This window comes from Hyla sarda, chromosome 9 (assembly GCF_029499605.1).
Source record: "Hyla sarda isolate aHylSar1 chromosome 9, aHylSar1.hap1, whole genome shotgun sequence".
Taxonomy (NCBI): Eukaryota; Metazoa; Chordata; class Amphibia; order Anura; family Hylidae; genus Hyla; species Hyla sarda.
Genome location: NC_079197.1, coordinates 161,450,485 through 161,474,225, shown reverse-complemented (window position 1 = coordinate 161,474,225; position 23,741 = coordinate 161,450,485). Strand labels below are relative to the sequence as shown.

The 23,741-nt window shown below is 44.2% G+C and overlaps 1 protein-coding gene across 1 annotated transcript; it reads left to right on the top strand.

Annotated features, from left to right (window-relative positions):
• The first annotated feature begins 1,285 nt into the window (after positions 1–1,285).
• LOC130291978 (olfactory receptor 151-like) lies at positions 1,286–8,716 on the top strand. The gene is made up of 2 exons (XM_056541411.1): positions 1,286–1,389; positions 7,723–8,716. The coding sequence occupies exons 1-2, from the start codon at positions 1,286–1,288 to the stop codon at positions 8,714–8,716; spliced, it is 1,098 nt and encodes a 365-aa protein (XP_056397386.1).
• The last annotated feature ends 15,025 nt before the right edge of the window (positions 8,717–23,741 follow it).

Below are 23,741 nucleotides of genomic sequence, written 5' to 3'. Positions count from 1 at the left end.
GTGCGCGTCTCCAGCGTGCAATTCACTGAAGATGGATGCCGATCTTCGGATTGACAGATCTCCGGAATGTAGGCATGTATTAACCCCTCATCGGTCTCCTGTTCATTCAAACTAACCCAGTGCATTGGGTTTAGTGTGGGTGAACACTGTAATTTAAAAAAAAAACTTTTAAAATGCAAGGCAGACATGTCAAAAGTTTAGAACGGCCGAGGTCTCAGTCCTATGATATAGCCGGAGGAAGAGTATAGTTGTACATTTCACTCGCTGGCTGGACCAAGCTTATTGCAGGAGACAGGCTCAGAGGACTTACAATGGAGCCCTTCTCCTGCAATGAGTTGGATTGAGCAGATAGGGGATAAAATGTCCAGCAGCAGAGTACCCTTTAAAGGGGTATTCCGGTGGAAAACTTTTTTTTTTTAATCAACTGGTGCCAGAAAGTTAAACAGATTTGTAAAAATCTTAATCCTTCCAGTACTTATTAGCTGCTGAATACTACAGAGGAAATTCTTTTTTTTTGGAACAGAGCTCTCTGCTTACATCATGACCACAATGCTCTCTGCTGACACCTCTGTCCATTTTAAGAACTGTGGTCATGATGTCAGCAGAGAGCTCTGTGTTCCAAAAAGAAGAGAATTTCCTCTGTAGTATTCAGAAGCTAATAAGTACTGGAAGGATTAAACATTTTTAATAGAAGTAATTTACAAATCTGTTTAACTTTCTGGCACCAGTTGATAAAAAAAAAGTTTTCGACCGGAGTACCCCTTTAAAGTATACCTGTAATGTAGAGACATGTCAAAAGTTTTGATCAGTTGGGGTCTCAGTGCTGAAACCCCCACTGATCAGGAGAACAAGGGGGAAGGAGTGGGTGGCTGCTTGCTTCACTCCCCGGCTTGCAGTGGTCATCGTCCAGCTTCTCTGGACGCCATAGACTTATAATAGGGCTGCCTGAGATCCCTGTGAGCAGGGGTGTGAAGCCCGCTACCACACACTTGTCCCTACTTGTTTTCCTGATCAGTGGGAATTTCAGCACTGAGTTCCCAACCTATCAAACGTTCTGATATGTGACATGCCAAAAGTTTCTTTAAATGATAGGGAAATGTTAACAGCAAATACAGATAACATATTTCATGTTGTTTCATGCTAATGTCTGTGTATGGAAACATCTGCTCAGTACAACATCTGGCATATTGTCATATATAGAATCATTAAATGTTAAAAACAACTCAGTCCAGGCTTCTCTAGGGACATCATTAACTTTACCAAGCAAGACCCTGTACATATAAAGATGACAGACATCACAAACATCATTGACTCTTCTCGTTCCTGGATCTATGAAGGCGTCTATATGAAGATCATTTTGAGGAGAACAAACATGAGCCATTTGAGCAGGTAAAAGTTGTCCTTCTAGTAAGGTTACAATAGTATGCTTTGTAAAAAAAAAAAAAAAGCCATAGACATGAAACTTTTGACATAAGATTGACAACATTTATTTTTGACTGTCCCACTAGAGTTTCAGAGGATTTTCTTGTGACTTGAGCACTGACATTAGACAACCCTATTAGGAGCTGACTTTGGAGACATTCTCTTAGTACAAGTGATTTACGAGTAAGCTATTAGACCGTATTAAGGATAAATGTAGACATGCACTGTATAAATGGAAGACCCTAAAAATCATCTTCTCTGGTTTTCTAATGGAACCCAAATTTATGCACTGGCCAACCATAAAGCTTGTGTCAGGAGGCCATTTTACTCTTTGGGAGCCAATGTACAGTGTACGGAAAATATCTTAGTCCAATACTTTTAATGGTATCTCCCACCCCCAACATTCCCTATTTGCCATCCAGCTCTTGAGCCCAGTATGTCAATAAGTCAAGGTAAGGAGGGGGGAGGAGTCATGCATGCTGCAGCTCAGCAACACCTCCTTGACACTTGATCTTTGGACACGATACAGAGCTGGCAGATTCCCTTTAAGTGTCCCACTACAGGATGTCAATGGTTCAAATGCACAGACCACTGTGATTCTACACAGTCTAAACTGGGCATGCCATGGATATATCAATATGTCTTTGCCCTTAATAGAGATAAATGCTAACAAAAGGCCTCTTAGTCTGTCATTGTCCACCATTGCCTAAAAAATTACACTTGGCAAAGCTTAATTAATTTTTTTAGTGATTATAGGACCAGAATGTTCCACATGGCTGTACAAAGAGTAATATCCCTCAAACCGATCCTTGTCCCCATTGGGGTTAGCAATCTAATTTCCTTATTACACACAAATACCAGGGCCGATTTCAAGTGAAGTCGATTTATCTATAAGCATTGTGAGGGAGATTAATCCTTATGTGTCTATTGTAGACACAGATCTACCCTTTTACACTACCACTCTAATGTGCACTGCTGCGTAAAATTCATTAACATTGCGCACGTCAGTTGATAAATCTTGCACAACGATAGATGCGCCACTCAGTACTGAGGAGTGAAGATGAGGGTCCAGTGCTGCAGTATTTTGGATGAGCTTGGTTAATTCTGGGGGTCTTGCTGCAGTGATGATGAGGTGGTCATCTCTGTGCTTAATTTGGTACATTGGAGCACATCGCTGGGCTCTACCATTATTGATGTTTTTTTGGGGAAAATTTGAATAGACCCAATAGAGGACTACAACGTACAATCAGCAGCTTGTATACAATGATTAATGCTATGCCATAGCATCGCATTGATTATTATTATCAGCGCTGTACTGCTCCTGCCTGGATCTCAGGCATGGAGCAGTAGATCACCGATCGGACATCGAGGAGCAAGGTAGGGAACCTCTTCGCGTCCTCTTAGCTGATCAGGACACTGCGGTTTTACCACAGTGGTCCCGATCAGCTCCGCTGAGCTGACTGGAAGTTTTTCTGGATATTTTAGAAACGGTGATCAGATTTCATTGCCGTATCTAAGGGGTTAATACTGGGCATCACCGCAAACAGTGATGTCTGGTATTAGCCACGGGTCACGGCTTCACCAAAAGTGCCGGGACATACCAGCTATTACGGGGAGTGACCCCGCATTATAAGACTGGAAGGGGGAGCAGAATGCCCGTATGACTAGGAGCAAGAATTCATTTATGAGTGAGAAGATATGAGAAGCTTGGACATCGGGAATAATTTCTATATTAAAAATAAAAGGAGCTTGATTAGATACAAATGTTTAGGCACTTATTAGGGTGGTTAAAATTGTCTAGCCTATTATAAATTACCGTATATACTCGAGTATAGGCCGAGTTTTTCAGCACGATTTTTCGTGCTGAAAACACCCCCCTCGGCTTATACTCGAGTGAACTCCCCCACCCGCAGTGGTCTTCAACCTGCGGACCTCCAGAGGTTTCAAAACTACAACTCCCAGCAAGCCCGGGCAGCCATCGGCTGTCCGGGCTTGCTGGGAGTTGTAGTTTTGAAACCTCCGGAGGTCCGCAGGTTGAAGACCACTGCGGCCTTCAACATCATCCAGCCCCCTCTCACCCCCTTTAGTTCTGAATACTCACCTCCGCTCGGCGCTGGTCCGGTCCTGCAGGACTGTCCGGTGAGGAGGTGGTCCGGTGGGATAGTGTTCCGGGCTGCTATCTTCACCGGGGAGGCCTCTTCTAAGCGCTTCGGGCCCGGCCTCAGAATAGTCACGTTGCCGTGACAACGACGCAGAGGTGCGTTCATTGCCAACGTAATTCTGCGTCATTGTCAAGGCAACGCCTCTATTCCGGGCCGGAAGCGCGGAGAAGAGGCGCCCCCGGTGAAGATAGCAGCCCGGACCACCTCCTCACCGGACCACCTCCTCACCGGACAGCCCTGCAGGACCGGACCAGCGCCGAGCGGAGGTGAGTACTCAGAACTAAAGGGGGTGAGAGGGGGCTGGATGATGTTGAAGGCCGCAGTGGTCTTCAACCTGCGGACCTCCGGAGGTTTCAAAACTACAACTCCCAGCAAGCCCGGACAGCCGATGGCTGCCCGGGCTTGCTGGGAGTTGTAGTTTTGAAACCTCTGGAGGTCCGCAGGTTGAAGACCACTGAGGGCGAATGATGAGAAGAGGATGATGAAGGGGAGGTGTGGGGATGATGAAGGGGGGTGGGGATGATGAAGGGGGGGGTGTGGGATGATAAGGGGATGATGAAGGGGGGATGTGTGGGATGATGACAAGGGGATGATGAAGGGGGGATGTGTGGGATGATAAGGGGATGATGAAGGGGGGATGTGCGGGATGATAAGGGGATGATGAAGGGGGGATGTGTGGGATGATGACAAGGGGATGATGAAGGGGGGATGTGTGGGATGATAAGGGGATGATGAAGGGGGGATGTGTCGGATGATAAGAGGATGATGAAGGGGGGATGTGTGGGATGATGACAAGGGGATGATGATGAGGATGTTAATGACGGGTCTGGATGATGACAGGGGGGGATGAGGTATTTCCCACCCTAGGCTTATACTCGAGTCAATAACTTTTCCTGGGATTTTGGGTTGAAATTAGGGGTCTCGGCTTATACTCGGGTCGGCTTATACTCGAGTATATACGGTAGTAGGCTGATTGAAAAATCTATATAAGATAGATGGATGATTTAGAGCAAAGTTTTACATGTCCTCCGTGCTGGTTTATTTTTGGCTTAATTATTTTGCTACTTGTGCAAAGTTTGAGCGTCTATACTAAAAGTACGCAGTTGATAAATTGGGGTACACTGCATAATTAGCTCTACTGTAGACCGTAACTAAGAATTCCATATGTGATCTTCTTTCAAAAATTACGCAAATATACCTCGCAAAATACGCAATTGTGCAATTTTTTTTACACAATATAGAGCCTGAAAACAGTGTATACATAATGATAAATCTCCCCCTGTATGTCTATGGAGCTGGTGGGAGGAGAGACTCATGTAAACAAAGGACGAACCTGTAAAGTCCATGGAGATGTTGCCCTGTATTTTAACCCAATACCTCAGCTTTGCTAGGAAACACTGCCAACCAATGAGCCACCAACCTGCCCCCTAATATGACTACTTAAAAAATGTTAATTTAAAAGATACAGATATTTTTCATAAATATCTATCTGTTCAACATTGAAATAGAACATATTGGCCGCAGACGTTCCATACTGTGGCTTTGGTTTGGTTGTGGTATTTCCAAAGAAACCCATGGTGAAACCAATGGACTTCCTTAAAGAAAGTATTGCTTTTATTTTCTTATACTGTAGATATTAATTTAGGGATTAACTTGGGTTGTTGCATTGATGTTTCAACAATATTATATACAACCTTTATATGGAAGGGAAAATTAGCACTGACAATATAAGAAGATCTCTAAAACTATCTTTTATTAGATATCATTAAAAAGTGAAATCATAATGAAATTTTAACATTTCATTTTTTTTAACTTTTTTTTTTAACTGTATTTAATAAAATATTTTTTTTCTTAGAGATCCTCTAATATCGTCAGTACGATAAACTTTGGTTATTGATTCACCATGAAGGTCATCTACAATCTGTCTGCTTTTAAACTTCATCCCTGTAAAGTTAAGAAATACCAGAAAAAGGACTAGAGTAAGGTGGTGTGGACCTCCCCATTGGTGGACCTCCTGACCATGGAACTGCTGTAAGTACTTCTCTTCTAAACTACAATGCATTTTTGAAGACTGGTTTCAAATCAACTGGTGGCAGAAAGTTAAACAGATTTGTAAATTACTTCTATTTAAAAATCAGGGCCGGCTCTGCCTATAGGAAAACTGGCAGCCGCCTAGAGCCGCCTCTTGCTGGGAACGCTGCTCTGCCTACTGCAATAAATTTAGCCAGCATCCAAAGCACCCGCCCTTCCAAAGCACCTGCCCATCAATCCAAACCCTGCCAGGCCAGCCCCCACCTCACCTGTACTATCATAATCAGCATTTTCAGCCTGCTGCAGGAACGCAGCGCTACCTCCGAGGCAGACAGGGGCGATCACTAAGGTCAGGTCCATCCAACAGCTTGACATCGCACACGCTTCCATACACTGGGAGAAGCCAAGGGCGAGGTCAAAGAGCGGCAAAATTAGGTTTCACCTAGGGTGGCAAAAGACCTTGCATCTGATCTGATCTCATCTGGCAGCCACAGGGAGTTAGACAGACTGTGGTATAGTACGTGGTGAGATGTATCACTTTGTGATGGCAGGGCACCGTTAACCTAAACGGTCTGAGAATAGGACAGCTTCTCCTGGGCCAGGCACGGGATAATAAATACACCGATGCCAGGTTAAGAATAACTGTCTTTACTGAAGCAGGAGTAGATTTTAGAATCCTCACAGAGCAGATAAGAGTAGAGGAGATGCAGAGTAACCTGGGTGGGGAACACTTGCAGAATGGTGTGGTCGCTTACTTGAATATTTTCGTAAGGCTTCCCTTGAATCACCTCAAACTCCTGCTGTCTCTTCTCCACACTGCAGCTCACACTGAGCTCTGCATTCCACACACACTCTAGACTCCTAAACTGGATAACTCCTCCCCTCTACACTATATATGGCCTAGTTAGGGGCACCTCCCATTGGGCAATCAGAGTCACAAGGGTACTCTGCATCATGCCTCCTTACAGATATCCTGGCATAGGAGCTGGGACCGGTGCTGTCTTCCTGTCTGGATTTGTTACTATAGCTGTTAGAGCAAGAAGACACGTGGTAACATCATATAGCTGCCTGTGCTGCGATATTATAGAAAAATGCTTTTATTCTCTGATGCCAAATGTCAAAGAGATATTCCACTAAAGCAATAAAAAAATTATAATAATAAATAAGAAGGACAGATATAACAACTATTCTTTATTTTCCATTTTCCTTCTACTGTAACAATAAAATATAACTTTTTATTATGTTTCAGAACAGAACAATAGAGCCTCTAAAAAATGATATTATTTTTACAGTAGGAGGAAGCCGGATAATATTATCATGCCACTGTGAAAGGATTTGGGTGTATAAAAATAGCTATTCCAAGCCCCTGAAGTGCTGCAATGCCTCCTTGATCCCCTCCCCATTCATATCTCTGTTTGATTGACAATCAGGGCTCAGCTTCCAGCTAAATGTCAATCAAGCAGGGATAGGATGGGGGTAAGGAGGCGTGGGACAAAAAGTCCTCCAAAGAGAAAAATACTTTTTGTAGCTTTGCAACTTTCTTGGGCAGAATTACCTAACCAGGTATTGAAAAAAGGTTTTCTAAACTGGGCATCTTCTTTAAAGGGGTACTCTGGCCCTAGATATCTTTTCCTCTATCGGCAGGACCCCACGATCTCTCCTGTGGCACTCTAGACATCCGATGCAAGGAGCGAACGTTGTCCCGTGCCGGATGACTGGCGATGCGAGGCAGAGGGTTGTGACGTCACTAGTCACGCCCCGCTCGTGATGTCACAGCCGCTCCCCCTCAATGCAAGTCTATGGGAGGGGGCGTGATGTCCATCACGCATCCTCCCATAGACTTGCATTGAGGAGGCGGGGCTTTGAGATCATGCTGGGGGGCGTTACCGGGATGTCACAAGCCTCTGGCACTGCATCCGATGCTCTAAATGAATGCCAGGTGCAGCAGGGAGATTGCGGGGGTCCCCGGCGGCGGAACCCCCCCGCGCTTAGACATCTTATCCCTTATCCTTTAAATAGGGGATTAGATGTCTAGGGGCAGAGTACCCCTTTAAGGTAAATGACCACATTGACCCATTGAACAGCTTTTGTATGGTCTCTCTTGCAGGTTGGTTAATAAGGCCGGACAAGTGAACTCAAGTCATACGACTGTCACATATTTCATTATTAAAGGTATATCGGATGTGCCAGAGATACAGGTTCCAATCTTCCTATTGGTATTAGTCATATATGTCATCACTCTTGGCGGTAACTTGACCATACTCCTATTGATCTGCCTGGACCATCACCTCCATTCTCCTATGTACTTCTTTCTGAGCAATCTATCAATAGCGGACATCTCCTGCTCCACTGTCACCCTACATAGAATTCTTCTCAGCTTCCTAACGGGAGACAAAACCATCTCTGTGACCGAGTGTATGATACAGACATATATGTTCGGTTCGTTGGCAGGTCATGAGTTATTTATATTAACAGTCATGAGCTATGACCGCTATGTAGCAGTCTGTAACCCTCTGAAGTACCACAATGTCATGAACCGCAGGACGTGTGGTCTTTTAGTCTCTTTTTGTTGGGTGTTGGGTTTCGTACAAACTATTTCGCTTGTATGTATGCTCTCTAGTTACGTATGCTACATTTCCATTGAAATCGACCATTTCTTCTGTGACATCATACCTATGATGAAAATAACATGCAGTGACACCTCTTTTTTGGAAAGGTTGTTCTTCTTTCAAGGTCTCTTCCTTCTAACCATTATTCCATTTGTCCTCACCTTCCTGCCTTATGTCTTCATCATTATTGCCATAGCAAAGATTCATACCAACACGGGCCGACGTAAAGCCTTCTACACCTGTTCTTCACATCTGACGGTGGTCGTTCTTATGTACACTACACTGGCAAGTCAATATCTTGCCCCGGACTCCATCAGCAGCTTGAGCTCCAAGAAGCTTTTTTCATTGTTTAACACAGCTATTGTCCCTATGCTCAATCCATTGATCTACAGCCTAAAGAACAAGGATGTCAAAGACGCCATGAGAAGGAAGTTTGGCTTTGGCTATCTATCCAGAGAATTACTAACCTTTAAAGTGAATGTCCACCCTTAAAGGGGTACTCCACCCTTAGACATCTTATCCCCTATCCCGCTGCTGGGGACCCCCGCGATCTCCAAGCTGCACCCGAAGTTTGTTTAGAGCGTTGAGTGCAGTACCTGAGGCTCGTGACATCACAGCCATGCCCCATTTGTGACGTCATGACCACGCTCCCTCAATGCAAGCCTATGGGTGGGGGCGTGACGGCTGTCACACCCTCTCCCGTAGACTTGCATTGAGGGGGCATGGCCATCACGAGCGGGGTGCAGCCGTGACATCACAAGCCTGCGCCCCACATTGCCAGTCATTCGGCACGGAGCAAGTTCATGCACCAGATGTCTGGGGTTCCACAGCCGAGATTTATCTGTATGGGGATTTTGAGAATAGAATGGGTGAAATGGAATGCCGACCAGTATGAAGGTGAATAAAGCAAAGGACTTATTGCTTTTTTCCTCACATGTATGAATGGGGTTCCGCATGTCTGGAAACTTTGGCCCATTGGCAAGGCACCAAAGTTTGAAACCTTTTTGTTAAAAGGGAAAAGTGAAAGCAGGAAAAATCACCAAAAACAGGGTGAAAATCCTCATAAATGACTCGGATTGTGAGAAACATTTATCTGATAGATTCATCTGAAAAGGACCAAGCCCATTTTGACCTTTTATTTTTGCATTTTCGTTTTTTCCTCCTCGCCTTCTAAAATCCATAAGTCTTTTATATTTCAATCTAAAGACCCATATAAGGGTTTGTTTTTTGCGTGACCAATTGTACTTTGTAAGGAAACCTCTCATTTTACCCAAAAATGTACGGCGAACGCAAAGAATTATATTTTTAGGCAGAAAATTTTAATGAAAACCAAAATTTTGCACATTTTGGAGGGTTTTGTTTTCACACTGTACACTTTACAGTAGAAATGACATGTGTTCTTTATTCTGTGGGTCAATATGATTAAAATGATACCCATGACTAGATACTTTTCTATTTTTGTACCACTTAAAAAAAATCTAAAACTTTTTGTACAAAATCAGTACAATAAAATCGCCCTATTTTGACCACCTATAACTTTTTCATTTTTACGTATATGGGGTGGTATGAGGGAATAAAATGTGACAAAAAAGCTGCATTTTTGGACCTTTTTAATTTTTTTTCATTTAAGCCATTCACCGTACAGGATCATTAACATTATATTTTGATAGCTTGGACACATGCGGTGATACCAAATTTGTTTAAAAAAAAAAATGTTTTAATGCTTTTTGGGGGTAAAATGGGAAAAACTAACAATTTTCGTTTTTATTGGGGGGAGGGGATTTTTCATTTTTCAACTTTTTTTTAAACACTTTTATGACCCCATAGGGGACTATCAATGGCAATCAGCTGATTGCTAATACTGTTCAGTGCTATGCATAGGACATAGCACTGATCAGTATTATGGGCTATCTTCTGCTCTGGTCTGCTCGATCTCAGACCAGAGCAAAAGACCTCAGGAGATGGCCGGAAGCAGGTGAGGGGACCTCTGGCCGCCATTACACATGATCGGATCTCCCTGGCAGCGCTGTGGGCGATCCAATCATCTATTTTAACATGTGCATTGCTGCAGATGCCGTGATCTGTATTGATCATGGCATCTGAGGGGTTAATGACGGACATCCGCGTGATCGCGGATGTCAGCCAATTAACCGCGGGTCCCCGGACCTGCAGTGTATGACGTGAACATCCTGGTGCGCTAAGTACCTCCACACCAGGACGTACACGTTCGTGGTCATTAACCTCTTAATGACAATGGACGTAAATGTATGTCATGGTGACGTGGTACTTAACGCACCAGGATGTACATTTATGCGCCGCCTTGATCGCAAGCACCAGAGCGGTGCTTGTGTCATGCCCGGCAGGTCCCGGCTGCGATCGCGCGGATGTCCGCCATTAACCCCTCTGATGCCGTGATCAAGAAGGTACTTTGAATGGATGATCGGATCGCCCGCAGCGCTGCCGCGGGGATCCGATCATCCAGCATGGCAGCCGGAGGTCCCCTCACCTTGCTCCGGCCATCTCCCGGGGTTTTCTGCTCTGGTCTGAGATCGAGCAGACCAGAGCAGAAGATCACTGATAAAACTGATCAGTGCTGTGTCCTATACATAGCACTGAACAGTATTAGCAATCAACTAATTGCTATGAATTGTCTCCTATGGGGACATAAAAAGTGTAAAAAAAAACAGTTACAAAATTTAAAATAAAAAAGTAGAAAAATTGGAAAAATCCCCTCCCCCAATAAAAATTAAAAGTCAGTTTTTCCCATTTTACCCCCCAAAAAGTGTAAAAACAAAAAAAATTATATTGTTTTCGCTGCGTGCATAAAAGTCTGAACTATTAAAATATTTTGTTAATTATCCCGTACGGTGAACGGCGTAAACATAAAAAAAATACAAAAAAGTCCAAAATTGCTGCTTTTTGTCACATTTTATTCCAAAAAATAATAATAAAAAATTCATAAAAAGTAAAACCTAAGCAAAAGTGGTACTGATAAAAACTACAGATCATGGCGCAAAAAATGAGCCCTCATATCGCGCCATATACGGAAAAATTTTAAAGTTATAGGTGGTCAAAATAGGGCAATTTCAAACACTCATTTTGTTAAAATGGTTTGAGTTTGTTTAAGCGGTACAATTATAGAAAAGCATATAACATGGGTATCATTTTAATTGTATTGACCCACAGAATAAAGAAAACATGTCATTTTTACCGGAAAATGTATCATAAGAGAGTTATGATTTTTAGAAGGCGAGGAGGAAAAAACAAAAATGCAAAAACAAAATTGGTCTGGTCCTTAAGGCCAAAATGGGCCTGGTCCTTAAAGGGGTACTCCAGTGAAAACCTTTTTTCTTTTAAATCAACTAATGGCAGAAAGTTAAACATATTTGTAAATTACTTCTATTAAAAATCTTAATCCTTCCAGTACTTATTAGCTGCTGAATGCTAAAGAGGAAATTCCTTTCTTTTTGGAACACTGATGACATCACGAACACAGTGCTCTCTGCTGACATCTCTGTCCATTTTAACAACCATGCATAGCAGATGTATGCTAAGGGCAGCATGGTGGCTCAGTGGTTAGCACTGCTGCCTTGCAGTGCTGGGGACTTGGGTTCAAATCCTTCTAAGGACAACAATAAATAAAGTGTTATTTTTGTTATTATAATAACGTCAGCAGAGAGAACTGTGCTCGTGATGTCATCAGAGAGCATTCCACAAAAGAAAATAATTTCCTCTCTAGTATTCAGCAGTTAATAAGTACAGGAAGGATTAAGATTTTTTAATATAAGTAATTTACAAATATGTTTAACTTTCTGCCACCAGTTGATTTAAAAGAAAAAAGGTTTTCACCGGAGTACCCCTTTAAGGGGTTAAGGGTTTAAAGGAAATTTCTTATGGTTAAAGGGGTAACTCTTGTAGAAAACAAATTTTTGTTCAAATCATCTGGTGCCAGAAAGGTAAACAGATTTGTAAATTACTTCTATTTAAAAATCTTAATCCTTCCAGTACTTATCAGCTGCTGTATTCTCCAGAGGAAGTTGTATTTCTTTCTGGAGTTCTTTTCAGTCTGACCACTGCGCTCTGTACGTGTCAGGAACTGTCTGGAGCAAAAAAGGTTTTCTATGGGGATTTGCTCCTGCTCTGGACAGTTCCTGACATGCACAGAGGTGTCAGCAGAGAGCACTGTGGTCAGACTAAAAACAACTCCAGAAAGAAATGCAACTTCCTCTGGAGCATACAGCAACTAATAAGTATTGGAAGGATTAAGATTTTTAAATAGAAGTAATTTACAAATCTGTTTAACTTTTTAGCACCAGTTCAAGCATTTCCTGGTATGGACTTTATACAGTTGTTCCCAATCAGTCAATTGTAAGATTCACTTTGGTACCTGAGAGATGTATATATGTAATAGTTATAAACAGGTGAAAGTCTTGGTATCAGTGATTTATAAAACAACAAGACTCACAAACAAAATTTAAGACTCATATGAAATGATGCCCTAGAAAAAATGTGGTATGTAGAAGAAAGAAGACCATATAGAAAAAAATAAAATGGCCTCTGTGGAGGTGGGGTTTGTCGCAAAGGAGAAAAGGGCCAAGTTATTTTTTCCATGACTCTTAGGGTAATTTCTTCCCCTTAGTTTGCTATCAATGCAGCTCCTAAGACATAAACTCCAGGGCTCAGTGCATGATTTAACATGAAATAAAAAACAAAGACTCAGCACTGCCATAATGAACCAGGATTAGCAGATTTTTTTGATCTTCTAGTCTGGCTCAACGATGGTCTATAGTTACATTGCACATGTACCATCCTAAAATATCAAAAGTTGCAGCCTACCAGGTAAGTGCATGAGTGATATGTATATAAAAAATTTAAAACACACAGCCCCCCCCCCCCAACATGTTTTACCTTGTATGGCTTCATCAGAGGTCTAAAGCTACAACTAATGCTAGAATAGTTGATCAAAGGTACTGTAATTTCTTCACTATGTTATTTTGGTGTGTGCTTCTATGTGTGTGTGTGTGTGTGTGTATATATATATATATATATATATATATCTAGATAAACACCCAAAAATAAATAAAGAGGAGACGAGTCGACAATCCAGTGCCAACCAAATGAACCAAGGTTTGGTCCCCTCATTTCAATGGCCTCATAGCAACTGCTTTGGCCTCTTCTACGTTACTTACACTGTTACATACACTGGAACTGTGTCAGCGTTTCAAATGTTTTGCGGTAAAACTTTTTACTGATGTGGGATGACAACTTTGGTGAACCCTTGTGGTCTGAAATGTCAATTGCTTCCTAAAATAAAGGGGCCATTACTTAGACCTAAGCATTAGGGTTAGGCTTGTCACAACATAAGCCTATCAAAGGAACATAATCACATTTTACATAAATCGGCAATGCATAAAAAAAACGATGTAAACACTTGCCTAAGAAATTTAGCAGTATTCAGTAAAAGTATCAGGTCATTACGAATATTTAACCCAATTGAAGGTTTCGTACCCAGCACCAGAATCCAATAGGTTTTGCTGTTACGAAAGGACAAACTGAGAGGGAGCTCTGCCCTGGTTGTTTCCATTTCTTTTTTTATTGATATGAAACTGTGCACAACTCCTTTCTCCAGGGAAATCAGCAATTTGAATGGCCACTGTTAAAATAAAAAACTTTTTATATTTTGTACATCTTGACAAAACATTAACCCTTCTAATATACTTCATACATTTGTTATCTCCTTTTTATGGAAATCATGGCTTATAAAAAATACCACTAGGGGTCCCCATACCATCCAGAATATAATCCATCCATCCAGAATATAATCAGGTCTAGACCTCCTCTGTGCTCACTCTTGTTCTATCAGACTGCAGCATTAAAACAGAGAGGAGGGGGTTACAGAACAGTCTTCAGTGATTGGATGAAGAGACACAGCACAGCAGACTCAGGGAGGAAGTGAATGCATGCTGAGTGAGGGCGGGCTCAGTGCTTGCCATGCCCCTTTCTGAGCAGTGGATGTCAGAATGAGTGAGCAGAAGAACAGAGGGATTTGAGAGCCAAATACAGAAGCAAGACACATAAAAAAGACAAGTAAAGAATCTGCATAACCTAGCAAGTAACATGTTGAGGCATAATTTTTTCTGTGATACGACAGGTACGTTTTAATAGAGAGCGGCATTGACCAATGGGTCATGAAAAGAAAAGGGTAATAAACACATTCATTTTACAAGTTTTGTACCTATGTCTGAGATAAGTTCTGATATACAAGTTTTGAGTTTTCTTTCAGTACATCTCACATAGGATAAATTACAATGACAGCCTCTATGTGATATGACTCGCAGTTCATGAACTGTTTCATTTAACACCTTTGGCGTATGTTTACACCTCGTTCCCAAATCCTTGAGATCTGTATGCCCAGGTCCTGCTAACGGGGTTTAAACCATTCTCACCATGGGAGAACGGGTTAGTGGGTCCCGGTTGCTACGGACAGCCAGGACCCATGGCTAATGCCGGGCATGGCCGATCGGGCCGATGCCTGGCATTAACCCTTTAGACGCTGCGATGAAAGTTGATCGCGGTGTCTAAAATTAAACCAGAAGTATCCCTGTAGCTCAGCGGAGCTGATCGGGACTATCGTGACATAAGGGTCCTCACTAGTGATGAGCGGCATTGGCCATATTCGAATTTGCGATATTTTGCGAATATATAGACGAATATTCATCCTATATTCGTGAATTTCGCGTATTCGTTATATTCGCATATGTGAATATTCGCATATTCCTTCTTTTCAATTGTTGGCCAATTAGAATCATGAAAATACACTTGTCAGAGGTTATCAATGATAACCTCTGCCAAGTGTATTTGCATCATTATAATTGGCCCACAATTGAAAAGAAGGAATATGCTAATATTCACATATGCGAATATTCGTATATGCGAATATACGCATATGCGAATATGCGCATTTGCGAATATGCGCATATACAGAAAAAAGTGAATATTTATCATTTCGAATATATAGCTAATATATTCGCAATATTCGTGAATTCGCGAATTTGCGATATTCGCGATAAAAAATGTAAATGCGAATATTCGCGCCCAACACTAGTCCTCACCTGCCTCCTTGTTGTCTGATTGGCCATCTGCTGCTCCAAGCCTATGGCAAAGCATTGATCTGTATATGGAATCAGAAGATTGCATGTTGTAGTCCACTATGGGGCTACAAAAAAAAAAGTGTAAAAAAAAGTGAATAAAAGTGAATTAACCCCTTCCCTATAAAAAGTTTAAATAACTCCGCTTTTCCAATTTTTTAAGTAAAATAATGTAATAAAAAATTAAAATAATTATATGTGGTATAATCGCGTGTGTAAATGTCAGAACTATTAAAATATAAAGTTAGCTAAACTGCACGGTCAATGGTGTACACGTAACAAAATACCAAAGTCCAAAATTGTTCATTTTTGGTCACTTCATATGCCCAAAAAATATTAATAAAAAGGAAAGGAAATTTTGATTAAAACGTTTTTTTAATGAAAATATCCTTGGAAAGATGAGGGTGCGTGTGTGTGCAGGTGTACCTCAATAAACTGTTTCTAGCGGCTTCTGCAGTTCAATGGTTTAAAGCAAGTGCTTTAAATCATTGACGTGCAGTGGCTTCTGTGGGGCCAGAGTGCCGCTGCTCTATTCCCTCCCCATCCCCGATTTTATAGTTAAATATCCTGCCGCCGCCGCTGCCTGATTCCCTCACCTTCCCTGGTTTTAGGTTTTATAGTTACATGCGCCCTGGGGACTGCGGTCCTTCATGCTCTGGCGGCGTCCTGAGCTCTCACTGTGCGCCGCGCACTGACTGACGAGTGACATCATGTTGAGGACGTCACTCGTCATTGCGCAGCGCACAGTGACAGCTCAGGAAGCCGAGCATGAAAGAGCGCGGTCCCCACAACACATGTAACTACAAAACTGGGGACGGTGAGGGAATTGGGCAGTGGCGGCGGGACATATAACTATAAAACCGGGGAAGGGGATGGAATCTGGCAGCAGTGGCGGGAAATGCAACTGTAAAACCGGGGACGGGGAGGGAATCTGGCCCCGCAAAAGCTGCTGCAGTTCAATGATTTAAAGTGCCCGCTTTAAATCATTGAACTGCAGCGGCCTTTGCGGGGTCACAAACAGTCTATCGGTGTATAACACGCAGATAGACTTTAGTTTAAAAATTTTAGCATAAAAAAATGCGTGTTATATGCCGATAAATACGGTAGTTAAATAAAATAAAATCTACATGTATTAGGTATCCTTGTAACCATATGGACCTACAGAATAAAGATAAGGTGTCATTTTTAACTAAAAGTGCACTGCGTAGAAACGGAAGCCCCCAAAATTTGCAAAATGGCTTTTTTTTTTTCATCCCACAAATAATTTTTTTTGTGTTTTGCCGCAGATTATGTTATAAAATAAGTGATGTCATAACAAAGTACAATTGGTGACACAAAAAAAACCAAGCCCTTATATGGGTCTGTAGATTTTTAGGAGGGGAGGAGAAAAAAGCGAAAGTGCAAAAACCAAAATTGTTTTGAGTCCTTAAGGTGAAAATGGACTGAGTCTTTAAGGGGTTAAATAGCCTTCCTGCCTTTATGTGTACTAAAATGACACATTTAACAAGAATATTTGCATACAGATATTGATCATTTACTGACAAAAAATTCTGTTTGAATATTTAAATAGCCTGGGAATTGTAAAGGTACTTGGAGAGAGAAGCTGTCCAAATATTTTGCATTCTCTAGGAACACATTAAAGGGGTACTCTGCCGCTAGACATCTTATCCCCGATCCAAAGGATATGGGATAAGATGTCTGACAATGGAGGTCCCTCTAACAGTGATCATCTTATCCTCTATCCTTTAGATAGGGGATAAGATGCCTAGTGGCGGAGTAGCCCTTTAAGCATACACACTGAGGATATGATACAGGGTTTCATCTCTGTATAGTAGTGGTAGATTTTTTAAAATAAATAAATCCCATATCTGTATGAAATTATTGCTTTCAAACAGATATCTGAACTTTGTCTGATAATAGCATTGTGTGTTTGTTGTGAAATGAGATCTGTAGTACAAATTTTTCAGAATCCCCTGTGCCCGGGCTTCAAAAAGTAATAAAACCAACTAACTTTCCCACGTTCCCCTGTTGCGCCTATATCGATGTCCCGGGCCTCAGGTGCCGGTCTTCTTTCTGGGGACCATGAGTCAGACTGCGCTCAGTGTATATGCGGCCACAGTGATGTGCCGCCTCGGCCGGTGATAGGCTGGTCGCAGTGTCATGTAAGTAGCCTGGGCCCCACCTTCTCCCTGCTGCCTGGGCGCCTAACATGATACTGTGCTCAGTCTATCACTATCCGATCCCTGGATCAACCTTCTATCCCTCTAAATCTAATATACATAACCTGTAATTTTATTACTCTCCAAAAAATGCATCCAGACCCCTTTTGAATTCTTTTACAGAGTTCACCATGACCACCTCCTCCGGGAGAGAATTCCACAGTCTCACTGCTCTTACAGTAAAGAATCCCCGTCTGTGCTGGTATAGGAACCTTCTTTCCTCTAGACATAGAGGATGCCCCCTTGTTATAGATACAGTCCTGGGTATAAATAGGTTATGGGAGAGATCTCTGTACTGTCCCCTGATATATTTATACATAGTTATTAGGTCTCCCCTAAGCCTTCTTTTTTCTAAACTAAATAACCCCAATTCTGATAATCTTTCTGGGTACTGTAGTCCTCCCATTCCCCGTATTACCCTGGTTGCCCAGGGGTTACTTTAGGGGGTAGTGGTCACTTGATGTTCCTTGATATTACCTGTCTGTAACATGTCCAGAAAATGTACTTCAAATGATACTTCTCCACATTTGAACCTGATAATGAGTTGGTTATTAATAATGTAGCTTAGGAACTTTTCTACAGGGGTAGAAAAGTAGTTAAATTATAAATTAACTGTATTGTTTGAGGTGAATTGCTTTAATGCCCTCCTGTAGATATGTAGGCCCACCTAGTAAGTAGGTAAGTCCCCCAGTATTTCTGTAAGTCCTTATAGTAAATAACTATGTGCCCCAATTCAGTAGACACCCTTTTCATAAATAATGACCTCTTCTAAGCCAAAATAAAATAAAATAAAATAAAACTCAGCTTCTTTCTACCCCTTTCTCCTCCTCTGGAATGAGGTGTTGCAATGAGTGACATTACTGTGCCCTGTGTCCATCCTGGCCTCTAGTAGGCTGCAGGCCTAAAGCAGCCTTTAGCCTATGAGATTGAAAAAGAGCCAAAGGCTTGGCAAAGTGATGGGGCAAAGAGCCAATGGCCAGGCAAAATGACGGAGCAATAAGCTAATGGCTCTTTAGTCTGTCACAACTTTTTACTGCATGTGTGTCTTAATGATGTGCACACAGTTCGGAATGGAGCTCGAGAGTCTGAGGACTCAGGGCTGGAGCCCTGAAATCCCCAGTCTGCATCACCCCAGTCCTAATTCACGGCACCCTCACTATCAGCCCTGGCTTTAACAGCATCAACTTTGCAGGTTATCCATTGTTACGCCGAGCGCTCCGGGTCCCCGCTCCTCCCCGGAGCGCTCGCTTCACTCTCCCCGCGGCAGCGCTCCGGTCACGTCCTCTGACCCGGGGCGCTGCGATTCCGCTGCCAGCCGGGATGCGATTCGCGATGCGGGTAGCGCCCGCTCGCGATGCGCACCCCGGCTCCCCTACCTGACTCGCTCTCCGTCTGTTCTGTCCCGGCGCGCGCGGCCCCGCTCCCTAGGGCGCGCGCGCGCCGGGTCTCTGCGATTTAAAGGGCCACTGCGCCGCTGATTGGCGCAGTGGTTCCAATCAGTGTGTTCACCTGTGCACTTCCCTATATCACCTCACTTCCCCTGCACTCCCTTGCCGGATCTTGTTGCCTTAGTGCCAGTGAAAGCGTTCCTTGTGTGTTCCTTGCCTGTGTTTCCAGACCTTCTGCCGTTGCCCCTGACTACGATCCTTGCTGCCTGCCCCGACCTTCTGCTACGTCCGACCTTGCTTTTGCCTACTCCCTTGTACCGCGCCTATCTTCAGCAGCCAGAGAGGTGAGCCGTTGCTAGTGGATACGACCTGGTCACTACCGCCGCAGCAAGACCATCCCGCTTTGCGGCGGGCTCTGGTGAAAACCAGTAGTGGCTTAGAACCGGTCCACTAGCACGGTCCACGCCAATCCCTCTCTGGCACAGAGGATCCACTACCTGCCAGCCGGCATCGTGACAGTAGATCCGGCCATGGATCCCGCTGAAGTTCCTCTGCCAGTTGTCGCTGACCTCACCACGGTGGTCGCCCAGCAGTCACAACAGATAGCGCAACAAGGCCAACAGCTGTCTCAACTGACCGTTATGCTACAACAGTTACTACCACAGCTTCAGCAGTCATCTCCTCCGCCAGCTCCTGCACCTCCTCCGCAGCGAGTGGCCGCTCCTGGGATACGCTTATCCTTGCCGGATAAATTTGATGGGGACTCTAAGTTTTGCCGTGGCTTTCTTTCCCAATGTTCCCTGCATCTGGAGATGATGTCGGACCTGTTTCCCACCGAAAGGTCTAAGGTGGCTTTCGTAGTCAGCCTTCTGTCCGGAAAAGCCCTGTCATGGGCCACACCGCTCTGGGACCGCAATGACCCCGTCACTGCCTCTGTACACTCCTTCTTCTCGGAAATCCGAAGTGTCTTTGAGGAACCTGCCCGAGCCTCTTCTGCTGAGACTGCCCTGTTGAACCTGGTCCAGGGTAATTCTTCCGTTGGCGAGTATGCCGTACAATTCCGTACTCTTGCTTCAGAATTGTCCTGGAATAATGAGGCCCTCTGCGCGACCTTCAAAAAAGGCCTATCCAGCAACATTAAAGATGTTCTGGCCGCACGAGAAATTCCTGCTAATCTACATGAACTTATTCACCTAGCCACTCGCATTGACATGCGTTTTTCCGAAAGGCGTCAGGAACTCCGCCAAGATATGGACTCTGTTCGCACGAGGCGTTTCTTCTCCTCGGCTCCTCTCTCCTCTGGTCCCCTGCAATCTGTTCCTGTGCCTCCCGCCGTGGAGGCTATGCAGGTCGACCGGTCTCGCCTGACACCTCAAGAGAGGACACGACGCCGTATGGAGAACCTCTGCCTGTACTGTGCTAGTACCGAACACTTCCTGAGAGATTGTCCTATCCGTCCTCCCCGCCTGGAAAGACGTACGCTGACTCCGCACAAAGATGAGACAGTCCTTGATGTCTACTCTGCTTCTCCACGTCTTACTGTGCCTGTGCGGATGTCTGCCTCTGCCTTCTCCTTCTCTACAGTGGCCTTCTTGGACACTGGATCTGCAGGAAATTTTATTTTGGCCTCTCTCGTCAACAGGTTCAACATCCCGGTGACCAGTCTCGCCAGACCCCTCTACATCAATTGTGTAAATAATGAAAGATTGGACTGTACCATACGTTTCCGCACGGAGCCCCTTCTCATGAGCATCGGATCTCATCATGAGAGGATTGAACTTTTGGTCCTCCCCAATTGCACCTCGGAAATTCTCCTTGGACTTCCCTGGCTTCAACTTCATTCCCCTACCCTGGATTGGTCCACTGGGGAGATCAAGAGTTGGGGGTCCTCTTGTTCCAAGAACTGTCTAAAACCGGTTCCCAGTAACCCTTGCCGTAACTCTGTGGTTCCTCCAGTAACCGGTCTCCCTAAGGCCTATATGGACTTCGCGGATGTTTTCTGCAAAAAACAAGCTGAGACTCTACCTCCTCACAGGCCTTATGATTGCCCTATCGACCTCCTCCCGGGCACTACTCCACCCCGGGGCAGAATTTATCCTCTCTCTGCCCCAGAGACTCTTGCCATGTCCGAATATGTCCAGGAGAATCTAAAAAAGGGCTTTATCCGTAAATCCTCCTCTCCTGCCGGAGCCGGATTTTTCTTTGTGTCCAAAAAAGATGGCTCCCTACGTCCATGCATCGACTACCGCGGTCTTAATAAAATCACGGTTAAGAACCGCTACCCCTTACCCCTCATCTCTGAACTCTTTGATCGCCTCCAAGGTGCCCACATCTTCACTAAATTGGACTTAAGAGGCGCCTATAACCTCATCCGCATCAGAGAGGGGGACGAGTGGAAAACGGCATTTAACACCAGAGATGGACACTTTGAGTATCTGGTCATGCCCTTTGGACTGTGCAACGCCCCTGCCGTCTTCCAAGACTTTGTCAATGAAATTTTTCGTGATCTGTTATACTCCTGTGTTGTTGTATATCTGGACGATATCCTAATTTTTTCTGCCAATCTAGAAGAACACCGCCAGCATGTCCGTATGGTTCTTCAGAGACTTCGTGACAACCAACTCTATGCCAAAATTGAGAAATGTCTGTTTGAATGCCAATCTCTTCCTTTTCTAGGATATTTGGTCTCTGGCCAGGGACTACAGATGGATCCAGACAAACTCTCTGCCGTCTTAGATTGGCCACGCCCCTCCGGACTCCGTGCTATCCAACGCTTTTTGGGGTTCGCCAATTATTACAGGCAATTTATTCCACATTTTTCTACCATTGTGGCTCCTATCGTGGCTTTAACCAAAAAAAATGCTGATCCCAAGTCCTGGCCCCCTCAAGCAGAAGACGCCTTTAAACGACTCAAGTCTGCCTTTTCTTCGGCTCCCGTCCTCTCCAGACCTGACCCTTCCAAACCCTTCCTATTGGAGGTTGATGCCTCCTCAGTGGGAGCTGGAGCTGTTCTTCTACAAAAAAATTCTTCCGGGCATGCTGTCACTTGTGGTTTTTTCTCTAGGACCTTCTCTCCAGCGGAGAGGAACTACTCCATCGGGGATCGAGAGCTTCTAGCCATTAAATTAGCACTTGAGGAATGGAGGCATCTGCTGGAGGGATCAAGTTCTCCTGTTATTATCTACACTGACCACAAGAACCTCTCCTACCTCCAGTCTGCCCAACGGCTGAATCCTCGCCAGGCCCGGTGGTCTCTGTTCTTTGCCCGATTTAATTTTGAGATTCACTTTCGTCCTGCCGATAAGAACATTAGGGCCGATGCTCTCTCTCGTTCCTCGGATGCCTCAGAAGTTGAACTCTCTCCGCAACACATCATTCCACCTGACTGCCTGATCTCCACTTCTCCTGCCTCCATCAGGCAGACTCCTCCAGGAAAGACCTTTGTTTCTCCTCGCCAACGCCTCGGAATCCTCAAATGGGGTCACTCCTCCCATCTCGCAGGTCATGCGGGTATCAAGAAATCTGTGCAACTCATCTCCCGCTTCTATTGGTGGCCGACTCTGGAGACGGATGTTGTGGACTTTGTGCGAGCCTGCACTATCTGTGCCCGGGATAAGACTCCTCGCCAGAAGCCCGCTGGTTTTCTTCATCCTCTGCCTGTCCCCGAACAGCCTTGGTCTCTGATTGGTATGGATTTTATTACTGACTTACCCCCATCCCATGGCAACACTGTTATTTGGGTGGTCGTTGATCGATTCTCCAAAATGGCACATTTCATCCCTCTTCCTGGTCTTCCTTCTGCGCCTCAGTTGGCTAAACAATTTTTTGTACACATTTTTCGTCTTCACGGGTTGCCTACGCAGATTGTCTCGGATAGAGGCGTCCAATTCGTGTCTAAATTCTGGAGGGCTCTCTGTAAACAACTCAAGATTAAATTAAATTTTTCTTCTGCATATCATCCCCAGTCCAATGGACAAGTAGAAAGGATTAACCAGATCTTGGGTGATTATTTGCGACATTTTGTTTCCTCCCGCCAGGATGACTGGGCAGATCTCCTCCCATGGGCCGAATTCTCGTATAACTTCAGGGTCTCTGAGTCTTCCTCCAAATCCCCATTTTTCGTGGTGTACGGCCGTCACCCTCTTCCCCCCCTCCCTACTCCCTTGCCCTCTGGTCTGCCCGCTGTGGATGAAATTTCTCGTGACCTTTCCATCATATGGAGAGAGACCCAAAATTCTCTCTTACAGGCTTCATCACGCATGAAGAAGTTCGCGGATAAGAAAAGAAGAGCTCCCCCCGTTTTTTCCCCTGGAGACAAGGTATGGCTCTCCGCTAAATATGTCCGCTTCCGTGTCCCTAGCTACAAGTTGGGACCACGCTATCTTGGTCCTTTCAAAATTTTGTGTCAAATTAATCCTGTCTCTTATAAACTTCTTCTTCCTCCCTCTCTTCGTATCCCTAATGCCTTTCACGTCTCTCTTCTCAAACCACTCATCCTCAACCGTTTTTCTCCCAAATCTGTTCCTCCCACTCCTGTTTCCGGCTCCTCGGACATCTTCTCGGTCAAAGAAATTTTAGCTGCCAAAAAGGTCAGAGGGAAAAATTTTTTTTTTAGTGGACTGGGAGGGTTGTGGTCCTGAAGAGAGATCCTGGGAACCTGAGGACAACATCCTAGACAAAAGTCTGCTCCTCAGGTTCTCAGGCTCTAAGAAGAGGGGGAGACCCAAGGGGGGGGGTACTGTTACGCCGAGCGCTCCGGGTC

What these genes read in the sequence shown, in the direction of transcription:
- LOC130291978 (XM_056541411.1), top strand. Translation starts at nt 1,286, where the DNA reads ATGACAGACATCACAAACATCATTGACTCTTCTCGTTCCTGGATCTAT. An exon ending in AACATGAGCCATTTGAGCAG is followed by an intron (nt 1,390 to 7,722) that starts GTAAAAGTTGTC and finishes TCTCTCTTGCAG; the next exon opens with GTTGGTTAATAAGGCCGGAC.